Raw genomic sequence first — 18,298 nt, forward strand, 5'->3', positions numbered from 1 at the left:
CAAGAAATGAGTGGGAAAATAATTTGCACAGGAACGTAACATAAGCTTGATATTTCACTTCACAGTCGGGGGACAGTGGATTATCCTGGAAATTATGTTTGTTTCATTCAGACAAATTAACTTCTGTTGTCGAGTTTGAATGCAAATCTGTATCTTGTTCATCATTTCATTTCTTGCACGTACCAAAGTGACGCATGTCGAGCAGACATGAGCATGCTTTTCGGTACTTAGGGAGAAGGGAGAAAGAAGGCAGCAGCAGCGTCTCTGCAATTGTCGTTCCAACGAGACAGGGAGAGAGCAGTCTGGCGGCTGCTCCAAAGTGAGAAAAAGAGGAGACATCGGTACACAAATATTTATGTGTTTTTTTAGCTCAGCAAAAAGTTTCAAAAAATTTCCAACCTTTTATTTCCTTCCTTCCTTCCTTCTCTGATTGATTCTTTGAGGGTTTTTGTGTGTTCACAAGCACACTGCATCGACATTTCTGAGATAGATCGTGCCATGCAGTACTGCTTTTGTATGGATTTTTAGCAGAGCAGGGCTGGGGGTGGTTCTTCTGCATTTTATTGGATCTACGAAATTAAGAAGCACTGTGTAGTAATCTATGTATTTTTTAGATCCGCTCAGATAAAAAACACGTTGACAGTGTTGTTGCAGAATCTTAAGCGACCACAGGAAGAGACGAATTAATTAAGCCAAATGGAGGCGCGGAAAATGAAAGCGAGGAATCAGAATTGGGCAAAAAGGCGATAACGTTCGCGAGAGAGATTAATCACAGTAACCGGAGAAGCTAGTGCGCAGTGGGAAGAAGGACACGGGGACCAGGGATTTACGCCCTGACTACCTCATGATTCGAACCTACAATCTCATTGGGTAATCTTCTACGCACTAACCACTCCGGATAACCCTGGAGGATGTAATCAGAACACAAAACTACTGTAACAATCATACTTGGATTAATTTGGGTCTGATCGCGGACTACGGATCAGTAGGGTTTGGAGCCGAAAAGGGCCCCAAAATGACCCCGTTTAAAGGCCAATGCGTCAAAATTATTAATTTTGTTGGTTCAAATACGAAAATAATCTTGTAGAGACATATTATTCAACCTAATACAAGTATCCAAACTCATAATTTCGGAGGAACTAAAGAAAATATTTTTGAAAATCAAAATGATCCAACGTCAACTAAATAAATATTTTAAATAATCTTAAAACTAACAAAATCTTTTACACTAGAAAAAAATCACAGTATAAATTTCCAAAAGTGTAATCTCATAAGAGCACCTATAATGTGATACATTAATGTGTTAGGCTATCTGCAATGCTGTTAATATTCCAACATTAATATCTACATAGATGTACTATAGATACACTATAGCATTTAACACGGTTAAGAAATTGAACGCGTTAAATGCCTACGGATTGAAATATATATATATATATATATATATAATACTATATTGCTATTAACACGTGGCACGTTAATAGCGTTGTAGATGCTCTTATAACACTCCTTGATATTAAAATTAATGTGAACGAGTGTTATAAGACCTCTTCGCTTGAACGCGTTCAAGGTCTTCCTCCGAGTCCATTGTAAAAAAAACGATTCTAAATCGGAACGATCGTTTTGTTACTTGCAGAATCATAGGATTGTAAGATACTATCATTCGGATCACGATTCTAGAAACCACGCCAGCAACCACAACATGAGAAAAAATAAAGGCCCGAGAGAGATGATGACGACGTAATTAGAAGTGTAAGGAGAACTCATCATACTTTTTCTCATCAGATTCAACTTTCTTTCACATCTAATTTTTTTTATTTTTCTCTAAAGGAAAAAAAGAAAATTTAATTTATTCTAATAGAAAATATTTCACTAATCAAATATTATTTTTAAAAATAATATTCATATTTATACTCATTTTCATTCCATTATACTATTATACTATGATTCATATCTCCATTCTAATTCCTAACAAATAATCAAACGTCATTTAAGTATCCAAACTCATAATTTTGAAGGGAGAAATTAAAGAAAATATTATTGAAATAAAAAATGGTCGAACGTCAATTAAATAAATATTTTAAATAGACTTAAAACTGAAAATTTTTTAATTTTGTAAAAGAGGAAAATAATCTCAGATATAAAATATGAATTTTTAAAAAGACTTTAAATAATATTTTTTTAATTTAATCCTAGTAAAAAATCATGGCCCCTTCTTTCGGAACCTATCGAACTTGCTCCCACTCCACTGTAAACAACCATTCTAAACACTTCCAGATCATTTTGTTACTTCCAGATCGCAGGATTCTAAGATCCTACCATTTGGATGACGATTTTGGAAACCACGGCGGCAACCACAACAGAAAAAGAAAAAGAAAAAAAAAAAGCCTGAGAGAGATGATGATGATGTAATTAGAAGTGCATGGGGAGCTCATCATGCTTTATAATGCTCTGATCACAACGACTCTCTGTTCTTGCGCAAGCTCCGGACTCTCGAAGATCCATCAAGGAGCAATAGGAGATGGTGTTTATGAGAACTGGAGTGCGTGCAGTTCACCAGGCCCTCACTGCTGAGGTCGCCTCAGTTCTCAAGCTCTCCCTCGACCTGGCGGCGAGGAGAGGCCATGCTCAGGTCACACCCCTCCATGTTGCTGCCACCCTCATCAGCTCCTCCTCTGCCTCCTCCGACTTACTCAGGAGAGCTTGCCTCAAGTCCCAGCCGCACCGCCCCTCTGCCTTCCACCACCCTCTCCACTGCAGAGCTCTTGAGCTCTGTTTCAATGTGGCTCTCCACAGGCTTCCCGCCGCCACCTCTCCCTTCTCCGGCGCTCTCCTACCTTCCCCTCCCTCCCTCTCCAACTCTCTCATCGCAGCCATCAAGAGGGCCCAGGCCAACCAGCGAAAGGGCAGCATTGAGCTCGACCAACAGCAGCCTCTGTTGGCCATCAAGGTGGGAATGGAACAACTCATGCTCTCCATTCTCGACGACCCCAGTGTGAGTAGGGTGATGAGGGAGGCCGGTTTCTCTAGCAGATGCATCAAGAGCCATCTCGAGGAAGATGCCTATGCTTTGAGCCAGTCCTCGCCGTCGCTGAGTGAGGACCTGAGGATGGTTATAGAAGCGATGCTCAGGAAGCAGGGGAGCACCAACACCGTTGTGGTGGGGGACTCTGGCTCTTCGTTGGAAGGCCTTGTGGCCGAGCTGATGAGGAGGTTTGGCAGGAGTGAGATCCCCGACGAGCTCAGACACGCCAGTTTCATGAATCTACAACTCTCCCCTTCCCACCTCCGGCTCATGCGTAAGGCCGATGTGGAATCGAAGGTATCTGATCTCCGAAGAACCATCAATTCTCTAGCATCTGGTAGAAATGGCATCATCATCTACGCAGGCGACTTGAGTTGGGCAGTGGATGATGAAGCAACGGAGCACATGGTTGCTGCGATGGGCAGCCTGCTCTCTGAGTTCAATAGCAGCGCAAAGAACAGGGTCTGGCTGTTGGCCACCGCAAGCTACGGCACCTACCGGAAGTGCCAAACAAGGCAGCCTTCTCTCGAAATTCTATGGTCCCTCCAAGCTGTGGTGGTTCCCTCAGGTTGGCTTGGCTTGGGCCTCCAAGCCTCCAGGTGAGATATCAGTGATCGAAATCTGAAAGATCTCAAACAACACTAGATTTAATAGACTAAATGCATCCATTTTTCATGTTTGCAGTAGCCTCGATTCGAGGGTGTCAAATATCTGCCAACTCCCCGTTGAACTACTCGATCTGCAGCGCCAACTGCAAGAGGAAATCCCTTGGCAATCGAACAGCATTCCTGCAATCATGAAAGCATTGCATGACTGTTCTACAGGCGATAAGGTCATGGCACTGCTGATTAAAGGGAGCGATTACATCGCCAAGAGAAGAGTAGCATTGGTCATGGCCAGGTCCATTTTTGGCTCGACGGATAAGCTAATACGGATTAAGCGAGATGATTCGTGCTGCAAGATCGTCATGGGTGCCATAAGAAGGGCGGCGCAGAAATGCATAGTCTTGGTGGAGGATATCGATCGAATGAGCGATCATTTCGTTAAACCATTCACAGATGCCTTAAAAGTTGGATCTTTTAAGGACGGTTTAGGAGAAGAAGTTTGCTTAGCTGATGCGATCTTCATACTGACAACTTCTCAGGTGACCAGATTAAAGAGTGCTAATGACGTCAGTAGGGATGAAGATGCATCATCATCCAGTGATCTTGAGAGGAGTTCGAAGAGGCTGCGGACAGAAGATCACGGCCGTTTCGATCTTAACTTCGAACCGTATGTTAACGTAGAGGAGGAGACTGAATGCATCAGCTTCCATCTCCCACGGGAGCTTCTGCAAACCAGTGTTCAGCTCAGTTTAAATGCCGGGGTGGGTCAGTACCAGGAACTGAAGGTCAGTCTTCTCACAAAGCTCCATCGAGCGTTCGAGGAGATGCAGAATGGAAAGGTCAGAAAGGGGAATCTGGTTGTCGATCCAGAAGTGGCAGAGGAGCTAATGCAGGCGTCTGGTTTCTTCCTCGAGAGCTTCTTCGAGAAGTGGGCGAGAGAGGTGATCCGTGCGAATCTACAAACTGCTCGAGATGGCGGCGGGAACGTGAGGTTGAGTTTGCAAGGTAGAGAGAGACTCCAAAATGCATGGTTTCTTGGCTTCCCTGCTGCCAAATAGGGTACAATACAATGTGGATGGCAGTAATATTTAAGTTGTAACATTTTGTTTACGTAAAAAATTCCACTAATATCTAAATCGAGTCTTTCTAATGGGTCGGATACGAGTCAAGTCGGCTCCTCTCGCGCTCTATATCAGATTGATTGTTATCGGATCGGCCGCTATTGGATTAGCTAGGTCAAGTAATGTAGGGTCCCGAGACACCCGATGAGAACACGTTCAGCTTCATGAGAGGTCTCCAATGGCGGTGAATGTATTCAAAAATATTGAGAACATAGGAAAAGAGATAGAAGGGAGGTCAAGGTGGACCTTGTCTAAACCCTTTGATACTCAAATCAAGTCCCTCCCCGATCACAAGATAAAGAAGAAGATAATGTTGGTGAAGGAAATAAGCGACGATCGAACCTGTGTTTTGATTATATCAAAAGGTCCAAAGTGAAGTTATTTTGTTATCTAATATGTTTGAATGAGTTTGCAGGAAAGTTCTAAGTGTACTTAAACAAAAGTCCTATCTACGATTAGGCAGGTGGAAAACCATAAGGGGTGGTAACCCTAGATGAGGAAAAGTTCTAGCTGCGGTTAGGCAAAGGGAAAACCCTAGGGGGTGGTAACCCTAGGCGAAAAATCTTGGCGGGTTGAGAGCTTGGGGCAAAATCCTAGCGGGTGGTAACCCTACGTTGAAATCCTGGTGTCGCGAACCGGGTGGAAGACTAGATGGGTCGTGGAGCGGATGTCCAGCATGAAGACCGGAAGCTTCGGACGCTGAGCAAAAGTCCAGTTGGTCTGGAGGATCAATTGGTAACAAGTAAACTCTTCTGAGTGGAGTAGGTGAGGATGTGTTCCCCGGTGAGGGAACAGTAGATGTCGGTTCGACCTAGGATTTTCGATTGAAATTTCGAAGTCAAAACTGGACAGTCCGATGACTGTCAGATATTTATCTTAACCTTATTGTATTATGTCTAATTCTGTTTTGCAAGATATATTTTATATTTTGAACTAACACATCTTGCAGGGAACAAAAAGATATAAAGCCTCGGATGAACAGTACCAAAGGCCCCCTCCATGGAGCTTGGAGGTACCTCGGGTGCACTAGCCGAACACCTCAGCGCAACAAGGTAGAAGGTGCCCTCTATGGAGCAGAGGGCGCCTTAGATGCTGAGCAGAGGGTGCCCTCTATGGAGCTGAGGGCGCCCTGGATGCAGGTGGAGGGCGCCCTCCATGCGGTTGGAGGCGCCCTCGGGCAGATAAGCGGTGAAGAAGTTAGGGCTTATCCATGCTGTGGAGGCGAGGTTAAGGGCGCCCTCCACGGGCTACTTAAGCCTAGTTCGAGCAGCAGCAAGGGTACAACACAATTTGACAACCCTTCTTTCGTGTGCTGCTCAAAGAATGATCCAGCGAAACTACAACAAGTCTCGACAACCAGAAGCTTTAAGATTACTGTTTTCGTTGACGGTATAATTTCATTACTGTTTAATATTGTAAATCTGAATTGTAACCTTCCGAGCTTATAGTGATTACCCAAAGTAAACGCTCAACGAGTGTGGGCCTTGGAGTAGGTGTCGCCACAAGCTCCGAACCAAGTAAAAGAAACTTGTTAGCGATTGCGTTGGTTTCTTGTCTTTATTCCGCTGCATTATTCTGAGTTTTCCGAAACGAACGAAATAGCCACGAGCACTATTTACCTCCCTCTAGCGCTTTCGATCCAACAATTAGTATCAGAGCGGGGTCGCTTTGAATTAGTACAACTACCGTTCGAGCATTCTTATTCATCGCTTTTTCGTCCGTTTTTGTTAAAAATAACTGTTTTCAAAATTGTTTTCATTTTTTTCCCCTCCAAAACTGTTTTCGAAAAATTCATTTTCATCTTTTCACCGTTGGTCAGCATTAGCGAAATATCACATTTTCAAAAGTTTGAAATAATATTTTTTTAATATTTTATTATTTTTTCGAAATTAGTGAATTGTTATTTTTATCTTTCTCCTGCACTACTAATCCAAGACTAAGTCTTGGAACATTTATTTTTCTTTTTCTTTGTGTGCGAGATTCCTTTTTAATGGCCTACCAAGATGGGAAATGCACCGCATGCCTACCACTCTTGTCCAGCGAAAATTTCGGATACTGGAAAGACCAGATGGAACTCCAACTGAAAACCCAAGTGGAGATATGAACCATAGTCTAGATCGGATTTATTCTCCCCACTAAAGAATGTGTACCCATTGCCTGTGACAAGTGGGATGCACAAACAAGAAGAAAATTCGAGGCAAATGCAAAAGCAACATATACTCTCCTATGCGGACTAACAAATTTAGAGCTTGATCGAGTTGGAAAGTTCAACAATGCTAAGGAGCTTTGGGAGAAGGCGATAAAGCTTCATTAGATTCCTTCAGAACCAGAAGACCAAGTTGAACCTGAGTTCGAATCAGAGTATGAATCCCCAGAGTTAGCCTCCGAACCAGACTCAGAAGAATCGGATCAGACCAATTTCATAGCACTGATGGCCAAAGAAGAGATAGTTGAATCTGAGTCTAAATTCGAGATGGCAACAGTCAAGGGGGAGAATCCTATCATGGATCTAAAAAGTAAAATTGTAAATTCAAATTGTAAATTTCACATAACCTATTTTAAGTGTAGGGAGAGAGGACACTATAGAAACAAGTGCCTTACTCGTAAGATTCGGTCGGCACAACCGGAGAAGAAGGAGAAATTGATTCAGAAATGGAAGAAGCACATTGAATGCTCCAAGTGCAAATGAATAGGTCACTGCAAAAGTAAATGTCCAGAAAGAAGACCCAAAAATTAAGGGGGGAAAATCAAGGTAAGTAAATTTACATTACATGAAAATCTAATTTTTGCAACACATGTTTGTCCCCTAACTAATTCTACTTACTCTAGTATAGATTTCTCTAGAAAATTAGATAGCATGCTAATAATACAACGAATAAATTTGATTCAAATCTAAATAAGAATAACTCAAAATTATTTAATAAACATAAGAAATTAACTTTTAGAAAATTAGAGAAACAAAGTAATATTTTAAAAAATAAAATATATAAGTTAGAAAATATTATTAATAATTTAACTAATCCACAAGATCTAGACTTGGTTACAAGTCTAAGGTAAAACTTAAACCCTACAAACCAAGCTATAATCAAGTACCTTTTAATTATAAAACAAACTTAAATAAGATCTAACCTAAACTAAAATCTAATCTAACTTAAATCTAACCTTAAATTCAATTAACTTAGATCTAAACTAAATTAAATTAAAACTCAAAAGTTAACTTAAACTTGTTAACTTAACTAATAAATTGCTTGACTTGGTTGATCCATGACCATTCATATGTTAAATTGATAAATGTCAATCATGATTATTAATTGTATAATCTAGAATGGTTAGATAAGTATCTAGGCTTGATTCACACTTGACTAGTTAGACCTAGGGGGTTCAGAAAGAAAATTAAATATGCAATTTCTTTGAAAGACTTTGTCTATAAGTGGTGGATGATCTCATACCCAAGAAGGCCTAGTGCCTCGCCACAACCTTGAAGCCAATCATTGAAATAGTTATTTAATTGACTAAGTCAACTGTAAAACTTGAGTCTAACTCAAATGTAAATCAATCCTTAGATGATAATTTAAATTGAAAATTAAATTAACCATCTTACAAATCTATTAAGGCTTCCTGATTGAAAATATAGAAAAGAGTGAGATGGACCTAGGTTTAAAGTAATTAATCACACCCAAGTTAATTAAGTTAACTTAATTAATTTTAAAATCATAATTAATTTCAAAAAGTTAATTATTATTAAGTTCAAATCATAATTAATTTCAAAAGGCTAATTAATTTTAATCAAAGTAAATTATAATTATTTTTTTATATAATTTCAAAATCATTATTTACAAAAATCAATTTTCAAATCATAATGATAATTAAGTTTCAAATCATATTTAATTTTTGAAAATCTTAATGATAATTAATTTTTAAATCATATTTAATTTTTCAAAATCTTAATAATAGTTAATAGGTAAGATTATAATTTCAAACTTAATTAATATATTTTCAAAATATTCAAAAAAATTAAATGTTTACTCATATTTTAAATTCAAACTCATTGGAAATTCAAACTTAGATTTTAAATCTCAATTTCAATATTTTTAATATTGTTAAAATTGAAATAAAGTTAACTCTGTCTCACACTCACTCATAAGTTGAGCATGCTTGATAACATAAAATGAGTGAGATGGAAAATTAGGAAAATAAATATAAATAATAACATTTATATTTTTTTTAATTTACATACTTGGACTCTAGAACCCTCAAATATTCTTAGTATTAATTAAAGGGGAGTGCAAAGACATTTAAAGACTTTAATTTTTATTTTTATTTTGTTAAAACATTGTTTTAGTTAAAAAGTTCAAAATATTTCTGAAAAAGGAAGTTTTTTTTTAAACTAAGTATTTGCTAAAGTTTTTTTTTATCAAAATAGTTTTAAAGTTAAGTTTTTATCAATTTTTTTTTGGCTAAAGCTTTTATCAAAAATTTTTAAGTACTCCTAATTAAGTTTTTAAATTTATCAAAGTCTTCTTAAAAGCTAAGTTTTTAATTAATTTATTTTGAAAACTAAGCTTTGTATCAAAGGTTTTTTAAAGCTAAGTTTTGAAAGTACTAAATTTATCAAAGTATTTTTTTTAATATGAGTATTTTCAAAACTAAAAATTTAGGTAAATCATCTTTGGAAAGGCTATGGCAGTTTCAAAATTTACGTTTATCTAAGTTTTTTTTTTTGAAAAAACTAAGTATTTTAAAAAATTCTCTACTTTAGCTAAGTTTTTTAAAAGAAATTATTTTCAAAGCTAAATTTCACTGAGTGCTATCCTTCAGGGGGAACTTAAAGTTAAAAAGAATATTCTTTTTTATAACCCTCTCTTTACTTAGTATGATTTTTTATTTATGTCAAAAGGGGATAGAGAAGTCAAAGTTAAGAAAGTCAAAATATTTTTTTTTAAAAAAAAAAGCATAAGGGGAAGCACAAAGTTTTTTTTTTTCAAAATTATTGTATTTATGCTCATGATACTTATGCTTAAATTCTTTCATTTTATTGTTATGTTTTACTTAACTTTGAACTGTTTGCCATAATAAAAAAGGAGGAGATTGTTGGTGAATGAAACATCCGATGATCGAACCTGTGTTTTGATTATATCAAAGGGTTCAAAGTTAAGTTATTTTGTTATCTAATGTGTTTGAATGAGTTTGCAGCAAAGTCCTAAGTGTACTTAGGTAAAAGTCCTACCTACAGTTAGGCAGGTGGAAAACCCTAGAGGGTGGAAGTAGGTGAGGAAAAGTCCTAGCTGCGGTTAGGCAAAGGGAAAACCCTAGTGTAACGACCCAGCCCTTTGGCCTCTTGGGCGTCCCTTGTGGCGACCCAACTGGCGGCTCTTATGTCGTCGGCCCACTTGGCGACCTCTCATGTTGTCGACCGACGACCCTTTGGTCGTGTCGTTACTCACTAGGATTTTCCACCCCTGGCCAGTGGATTTTTGCCTACCCCAGGATTCGAACTCTAATCCTCCAGGCTTAAGTACTAGTGTTTGAATCCTGGGGGAGGCAAAAATCCACTGCCAGGGGTGGAAAGTCCTAGTGAGTAACAGCACGGCCAAGGGTCGTCGGTCGACGACATTAGAGGTCGCCAAATGGGCCGACGACATAAGGGGCCGCCAGTGGGTCGCCGCAAGGGCCACCCAAGAGGCCAAAGGGCCGGGTCGTTACACCTAGGGGGTGGTAACCCTAGGCGGAAAGTCTTGGTGGGTCGAGAGCTTGGGGCAAAATCCTAGGGGGTGGTAACCCTAGGTTAAAATCCTGGTGTCGCGAACCGGATGAAAGATTGGACAGGTCGTGGAGCGGACGTCCAGCATGAAGACCGGAAGCTTTGGACACTGAGCAAAAGTCTAGTTTGTCTGGAGAATCAACTGGTAAAAAGTAAACTCTCCTGAGTGGAGTAAGTGAGGACACGTTTCCCGGTGAGGAAACAGTAGGCGTCGGTTCGACCTAGGATTGCCTGTTGGAAATCCGAAGTCAAAACCAGACACTCCGATGACTGTAAGATATTTATCTTAACCTTATTGTATTATGTCTAACTCTATTTTGCAGGATATATTTTATATTTTGGACTAACATATCTTGCAGGGAGAAAAAAGATATAAAGCCTCGGATGAACAGTACCCAAGGCGCTCTCCATGGAGCTTGGAGGCGCCTCGGGTACACTAGCCGAACACCTCCGCACAGCAGGGCAGAGGGCGCCCTCTATGGAGCTGAGGGTGCCCTGGATGAAGGTGGAGGACGCCCTCCATACGGTTGGAGGCGCCCTCGGGCAAATAAGCGACGAAGAAGTCAGGGCTTATCCACGCTGCGAAATCAGCGGGGTTATGGGCACCCTCCATAGGCTTGGAGGCACCCTCTACGAGCTACTTAAGCCCAGTTCGAGCAGCAGCAAGGGTACAAGACAATTTGACAACCTTTCTTCCGTGTGTTGCTCAAAGAATGATCCAACGAAGCTGCAACAAGTCTCCAACAACCAGAAGCTTCAAGATTACTATTTTCGTTGTCGGTATAATTTCATTACTGTTTAATATTGTAAATCTGAATTGTAACCTTTCGAGCTTATAGTGATTGCCCAAAGTAAACGCCCAACGAGCGTGAGCCTTGGAGTAGGAGTTGCCACAGGCTCCGAACCAAGTAAAAGAAACTTGTTAGCGATTGCGTTGGTTTCTTGTCTTTATTCCGCTGCATTATTCTGAGTTTTTCGAAATGAACGAAATAGCCATGAGCACTATTCACCCCACCCCCCCTCCTCTAGCGCTTTCGATCCAACAAATAAAAGAGAAGTAGACAAAAAGGGAATAACATGTTGTGCATGTACCTATACCTGGGTGAGTATGCACCTTTTTATATTGTCCTAAGAGGGTAGGGATAGTCCTTACCCAACACTCCGTGTACATCTTGTGCATCAGCCTCACATGTCTGGATCATGTTTGTATGATACTTGACACATTCGTCAATGCATTGGGAACGTGTCTACACCACATTTCCCACACGTCTAGGTTGGACTAATATTGCATGGCTCCACCTTCTGGCTTAGTCTTGAGCCTAGTGGGATTGATTCAAGCTTGATTGGGAGTCGGGTTGACTTGTGTTGAGCTCAATTATGAGTTGAATTGGCTAACTCGAGCTCTACCAAGTCAGTTTGGTTTGACTTGAGCTAGGGTCGACCTTGACTTTTGGGGGCTCTTAGGCGAAAAGAGAAAAAGGACCTCTATACTAACGTACATTTTGAATATAATTTAATAGAAAAATTTAAAAATCAATATATTCATTTAAAATATGATAAATTCCATACAAAATTTATTTCTCAAGATTCTTCAAAAAGTGCAACAGTATACAAAATATGTTTCCTAAGCTTCTCCAAAAAGTATAATACCTACAAATACAAAAAAATAAGTATGAAATAATTATTAAAAAAATATATATCTTATAATATTTTGAGAAGCAAAATCATCAATAAGGTCTTCAAAATTAAATTTTTCTACATAAAATTGTCAAGTAATTTACATTCAAATCATTATCATCATTTTCTCTCAATTCTTCCTGCTCATTCATCATTTTCTCTTAATTCTTCCGGCTTATTGATTGCATGATCATTTAATTCTTCTTAAGTCCTCGATTGCTGCTCATTTGTTATATGAACATTTAGTTCTTCTTGACTTTCTTCTTATAATTCATCTACTGAATCTTCAATTGAAGAGCTAGCTTTAAAAAACTTACAAAAAGCACCTTTATAAGTTTTAATAATCTATTCCACTCTTTTTCTTTTGTTTCTTTTCTAACTCCAAGATAGATATTTTTTTAGAAACATGTTTGTACTATAAATTTCAAGTGTAAAAATAAAACACACAAAACTAGCAACAAAGCTAACAATGAAACAAACACAAGCAGTGCAAATAATAGTCAAAGAATAATAAAACCTGGTTTGTGTTTGAAGCAATCGATATAATCTATTTGATGATTAAAATTAGGATGACTTATTTAAACTCTTTTAAATCTATAAGAAAAATCATAAAATATTGACTCCAATATAATATTAAAAATTAATATTGAATATTGACAATAAGAAAAAATATAGATAAATAGATAACTTATTTTATAAGTTTATATATTGATGAATGATGATGTTGGTAAAACTAAAATTAATAATTTTTTAATTTAATAAGAAGAGATTCAGAGGAAAAGAAGGGAGGAAATTAGCGTCCAGAATTCATACTTTACTCTTTAGAGTCTTATGACTTCTATAAACAAATTAATGAAAAAGAATTGTACAAGAAATAAAATATTAGAAGGAGAAAAAAGGATTTTACGTTCCTTCTTTTTTTTCTTTCTTTTTTTTTTTAGATTTTTTTCTTAAATGTTAATAGAAAATATATTTTTTTTGGTCCTTTATTTAAAACAATTCAACAATATATATATTTTTAAACCTTTATTAAAATAATCTAATCAAATATATTTTTTTAGGTTTTTATTAAAACAATCTAAGTATATATAATATATATTATATATGCATGTCGAATTTAGGGGCTCTTAAAAATCAATGGTCTTTGGCCATCGCCTCGGGTGACATGCCTCAGGGTCAACCCTGACTTAAGCTCGATTGTAAGTCAGACTGATTTGACTTAACCAGGACTAACTTAGTTACCGAGTCTTATGTAGGATCAAACTCAACGCTAGAAGAGGTGAATAACATTACAAATTTTACGAACTAATAACTAAAATAAATAAATAAATAGAATAATAGTACAATGGAAATAAATACTAATCTAACAATTTATTAGTTAAATAAAAATATATAAATTAAGTACAATTAAATAAATATAGAAATATATTAGTTAAATCTAATCTAACAATTTATTAGTTAAATAAATAGAATAATAGTACAATGGAAATAAATACTAATCTAACAATTTATTAGTTAAATAAAAATATATAAATTAAGTACAATTAAATAAATATAGAAATTGAGATGCAGTAGTAATAATAATAATTTGATTCTTATTTGTAAATTTATTCGAGATGAAAACGTCTTGTAGAAACATAATCTAAACATTAAGGCCTTATTTGGTACAGTGGATTAGGATAGGATTACAAGTTAAATCCATATTTGATTGGTTAAGTTAAATCCATATTTGATTGATTTTTAAAAAAGACAATGATAATTGTAAAGCCTGATTAAACTACTGTATCAACTGGAAAATCAATCTCACTTCAAAGGAGGTATTAATAATCTCAAATTGAACATAAAGCTTGATAACTAATTAAAAGGGTGTTTTTATCCTTATTTTATGCTTTCCTTGCTCTAAAAATTACTAATATGGAGATATTTTAGGCATATAATTAATAATCCGTACTTTTATCCTTACCATAAAAATCATACCAAATAAAAATAATTTTATCATAGTTTACTAAATATCCTCATTAAAAGATTATTATCATGCAAATTTATGCCCTCAGTAATCCTATCACACAATCAAATGCTATCTAAGTATAATAATAAACATAAGGCAATACAAAAAAAATATACTCACTTGGAAAAGGATAAGAAAATTAATAATTTTAATTTTAATCATAATATCAAATTTTTAAATTAAATATTGTGCTCTCAGTAATAATATCCTTGTAGAGTATAGTTTCTGTTCTCAGGACGTAGCATAGCTAGGGGAGCGTGATTTCATAATCGAGAGGTCCAGATTCAATTGTCGAAATGATTTTTCTGAACCTGCGTAGTTACTGTCTCCCTCGAATCACTTGAAATCCAATTAGATCGGCTTCTAATCTGATTTGGGGAAAAAGTCATTGTTGGTTGTGTTAGATTATATAACTTAGATTATATAATCTATTAGAATTATTTGTTATAGCCTTAAGGGCAATTTGGTCTTTTACCTTTTCAGTTTAGGATTTAGATATAGTCTTTTACCTTTTAAGTTTATGGTTTAGATTTTTTCTTGTAATTAGCTATATAAGGCCTTGTACTCTTTATTTCTCAATTTAATTTAGATTCAATAATATGACTAGTTTTTCCCTTATCTTATTTCTTACATGGTATCAGAGCGATTTTCCTTCTTTAACCTAATTTTTTCTGCCGCCCCCTATTATTGCTTCATGTTGCTGCTGGCGTCTCCTATTGCTGCTATTGATTTCTGCGCCGACATCTATTTTCTGTCCTGCTGCTGTTGATTTCGACGCTGACATCTATTTTATATCGATTGCGCCGACGTCCTATGTTGCCGATTTCTACATTTGACATCCTTTTCTGTCTCAGATTCTTTGTGTGACCACGGGTCGTCCTGATATCAGTTTTTGCAGATCATACAAATGTATATCCTTACAGTTTGGTTATTCTGAGAATTATTTGCTCTGTCATCATGTCTGGTTGTGCAGATGCTTCATGGAAATCTGATTCATATTTGTTTGAGCAGTTTCAACAGTTCCTTGCTTCACAACCCTCTGTCAAATCAGCTTCCTCTCATATAGGTTTGTCGTCGTCAAGTATTTCAAGTATATCTTCATCCTTATAGATTTTGGATTCTGGTGCCTCCCATCATATGTCATCTTTTGTTTCTTTTTCTCCCACTTCATCTATATCTATTGTGACTACTGATGGTACTCCTATGTCATTAGTAGGTGTTGGTTCAATTGTTATATCTTCTTTATCTCTTACTAATGTTTATTATATTCTGAGTCTTATTTTAAATCTTGTTTTTGTTAGTCAATTATGTGAGTCTTGATACCTAGTCTCTTTTTCTTCATCCAATTGTTATGTACAGGACCCGCAATCTCAGAGGCTAATTGGGACAGGCCATAGGCAAGGAGGACTCTATATTTTAGATCAACTCAAATTACTAGAAGTTGTAGCTTCGAGTGTGGATTTATCGTCTTTTCATCTAAATCATTCATCTTCTGATTTTTATTTGTAGCACTCTCGCTTAAGTCATATTTTAGCGCCTCGTTTGCAGTTTTTAGCCTCTACAGGAGCATTAGGACCTTTAAAAAGTTCTGATATTTCTGATTGTGTGGTTGTAAACTGGCCAAATTTTCTGCCTTACCATTTTCTAAAAGTCTTTCTTTTTCTTTTGCTCCATTTAATCTTATCCATTCTGATATGTGGGGACCCTCTCCTATTCCTACAAAAGGGGGGTCAAGGTATTATGTTTCATTTATTGATGATTGCACTCGTTACTCTTGGGTCTATCTTATGAAACACAGGTCTGATTATCTTACAATTTTCAACAACTTTAGAGCTCTTGTGAAAACTCAACATTCTAGTGTCATAAAGTGTTTTCGTTGTGATTTGGGGGGTGAATACACTTCGAATCAATTTTCACATTTACTTGCTTCTGATGGTATTATTCATCAAACCTCGTGTACAGATACTCCTGAACAAAATGGCGTGGCTGAATGAAAACATAGACATCTTATTGAAACAGCCCGTTCATTTTTATTGTCTGCCAATATTCCTAATGCCTTTTCGGGGGAAGCAATCCTTACTACTGCTCATGTCATTAATAGAATTCCAACATCACACAATTCAGGTTTGTCACCTTTTGAAAAATTGTATGGGTATGCTCCTGTCTATTCTTCTTTGCGTGTTTTTGGTTGTACTTGCTTTGTCCTTCGTCCACATGCAGAGCGTAATAAGTTAGTCTCTCGGTCTGCTCTTTGTGTCTTTCTGGGTTACGGTGTTAGTCAAAAAGGATATCGTTGCTTTGATCCCGTTAGTCAAAAATTGTATGTCTCTCGTCATGTTGTGTTTCTTGAGCATATTCCATTCTTTTCTATTCCGGCTAGTTCGCATAATATGACAAAGTCATATCTGCTTTGCATTGATCCTTTCAATACTGATACTGAGGAAGATTCACCCACAAATCCTACTAGTAGTTCAACTGAATCTGGTACTTTGGTTCCCAAGATATCTGCTCCACATGTTCCTCCTTCTGCCACTACCCAATTATCTCCTGAGGTTGCAGATGATCCTTCTCTCCACCGTCGTTAATCCACTCGTGTTCGTAAGTCTACTAAACTACCGAATTTTGCTTACTCTTGTTATTCCCATTCTTTTGCTTCATTTGTTGCATCTATTCATTGTCTTTCTGAGCCTGAGTCCTATAGAGAAGCTGTTTGTAATCCACTTTGGCAGAGTGCTATGACTGAGGAACTAACTGCTTTGCATCAGAGTCATACATGAGATACGGTTCCATTGCCACCAGGAAAACATACTATTGGTTCTCGTTGGGTATATAAGATCAAAACTAAATCTGATGGATCTATCGAACGATACAAAGCTCGTCTTGTTGCTAAAGGATATTCTTAGAAGTATGACATGGATTATGAAGAAACATTTGCTCCTGTTGCAAAAATGACAACTGTTCATACTCTGTTTGCTGTTGCTTCTGTTTGTCGATGGAGAATATCTCAGATGGATGTCAAGAATGCATTTTTAAATGGTGATTTTCATGAAGAAGTTTATATGACACCTCCTCCTGGTATTTCACACAAACCTGATGAAGTTTGCAGGCTTCGTAAAGCGCTTTATGGTCTCAAACAAGCACCTCGTGCTTGGTTTGAAAAGTTCTCTACAGTTATTACTTCGTTTAGTTTTCATCCTAGTAATCATGATTCAACATTGTTTATCAGATGTACGAATGCAGGTCATATTCTTTTATCATTATATGTTGATAACATGATTATTACTGGTGATGATTTTGATGGAATTGCTTCCTTGAAGTCTGAGTTGGCTCATTGTTTTATTATGAAAGACTTGGGTATACTACGCTACTTTCTGGGCATTGAGGTTGCTTATTTCCCGAAATGTTATCTTTTATCTCAGTCAAAATATATATTTGACCTGTTTGAGCGTGCTCGTCTTACTGATAATAGAGTTGTTGATACTCCTATTAAGACTAATGCTCGATATTCTCCATCTGATGGCTCACCTTTGTTGGATCCTAGTTTGTACAGAACTATTGTTGGAAGCTTAGCTTATCTCACCGTGACTCGTCCAGATATTGCGTATGTTGTTTATATGGTTAGTCAATTTGTTGCTGCACCAACTACAGTTCATTGAGCTGTTGTTCTTCGTATTCTCAGATATCTTTGGGACACTCAATTTCAAAGTCTTTTATTTCCTTCTACGTCATCTCTTGAGCTACGTGCATACTCTGATGCGGATTGGGCTGGTGATCCTACAGATCGCAAATCTACCACTGACTTCTGCGTTTTTCTTGGTGATTCCCTGAAGGCTTCTGGCTGTAGCATCTTAAGTTTCAGGGGAGATGTTAGATTATATAATCTATTAGAATTATTTGTTATAGCCTTGAGGACAATTTAATCTTTTATCTTTTCAGTTTACGATTTAGATATAGTATTTTATCTTTTCAGTTTATGATTTAGATTTTTTTCTTATAATTAATTATATAAGATATTGTATTTATTTCTCAATTTAATTTGGATTCAATAATATGATTAATTTTTTTGTTGTCTTATTTCTTACAAGTTGAACTCAATTGAAA

At 36.9% G+C, this 18,298-nt stretch overlaps 2 protein-coding genes across 2 annotated transcripts; both read left to right on the forward strand.

The window, feature by feature from the left end:
• Positions 1 to 2,530: 2,530 nt before the first annotated feature.
• LOC122014160 (protein SMAX1-LIKE 4-like) lies at positions 2,531 to 3,856 on the forward strand. Its single transcript, XM_042570340.1, has 3 exons — positions 2,531 to 3,624; positions 3,710 to 3,796; positions 3,850 to 3,856. The coding sequence occupies exons 1-3, from the start codon at positions 2,531 to 2,533 to the stop codon at positions 3,854 to 3,856; spliced, it is 1,188 nt and encodes a 395-aa protein (XP_042426274.1).
• Positions 3,857 to 3,860: 4 nt separating this feature from the next.
• On the forward strand, positions 3,861 to 4,688 carry LOC122014161. The gene has a single exon (XM_042570341.1). The coding sequence runs from the start codon at positions 3,861 to 3,863 to the stop codon at positions 4,686 to 4,688; it is 828 nt and encodes a 275-aa protein (XP_042426275.1).
• The last annotated feature ends 13,610 nt before the right edge of the window (positions 4,689 to 18,298 follow it).

This window comes from Zingiber officinale, chromosome 8B (genome assembly GCF_018446385.1).
Source record: "Zingiber officinale cultivar Zhangliang chromosome 8B, Zo_v1.1, whole genome shotgun sequence".
NCBI lineage: Eukaryota > Viridiplantae > Streptophyta > Magnoliopsida > Zingiberales > Zingiberaceae > Zingiber > Zingiber officinale.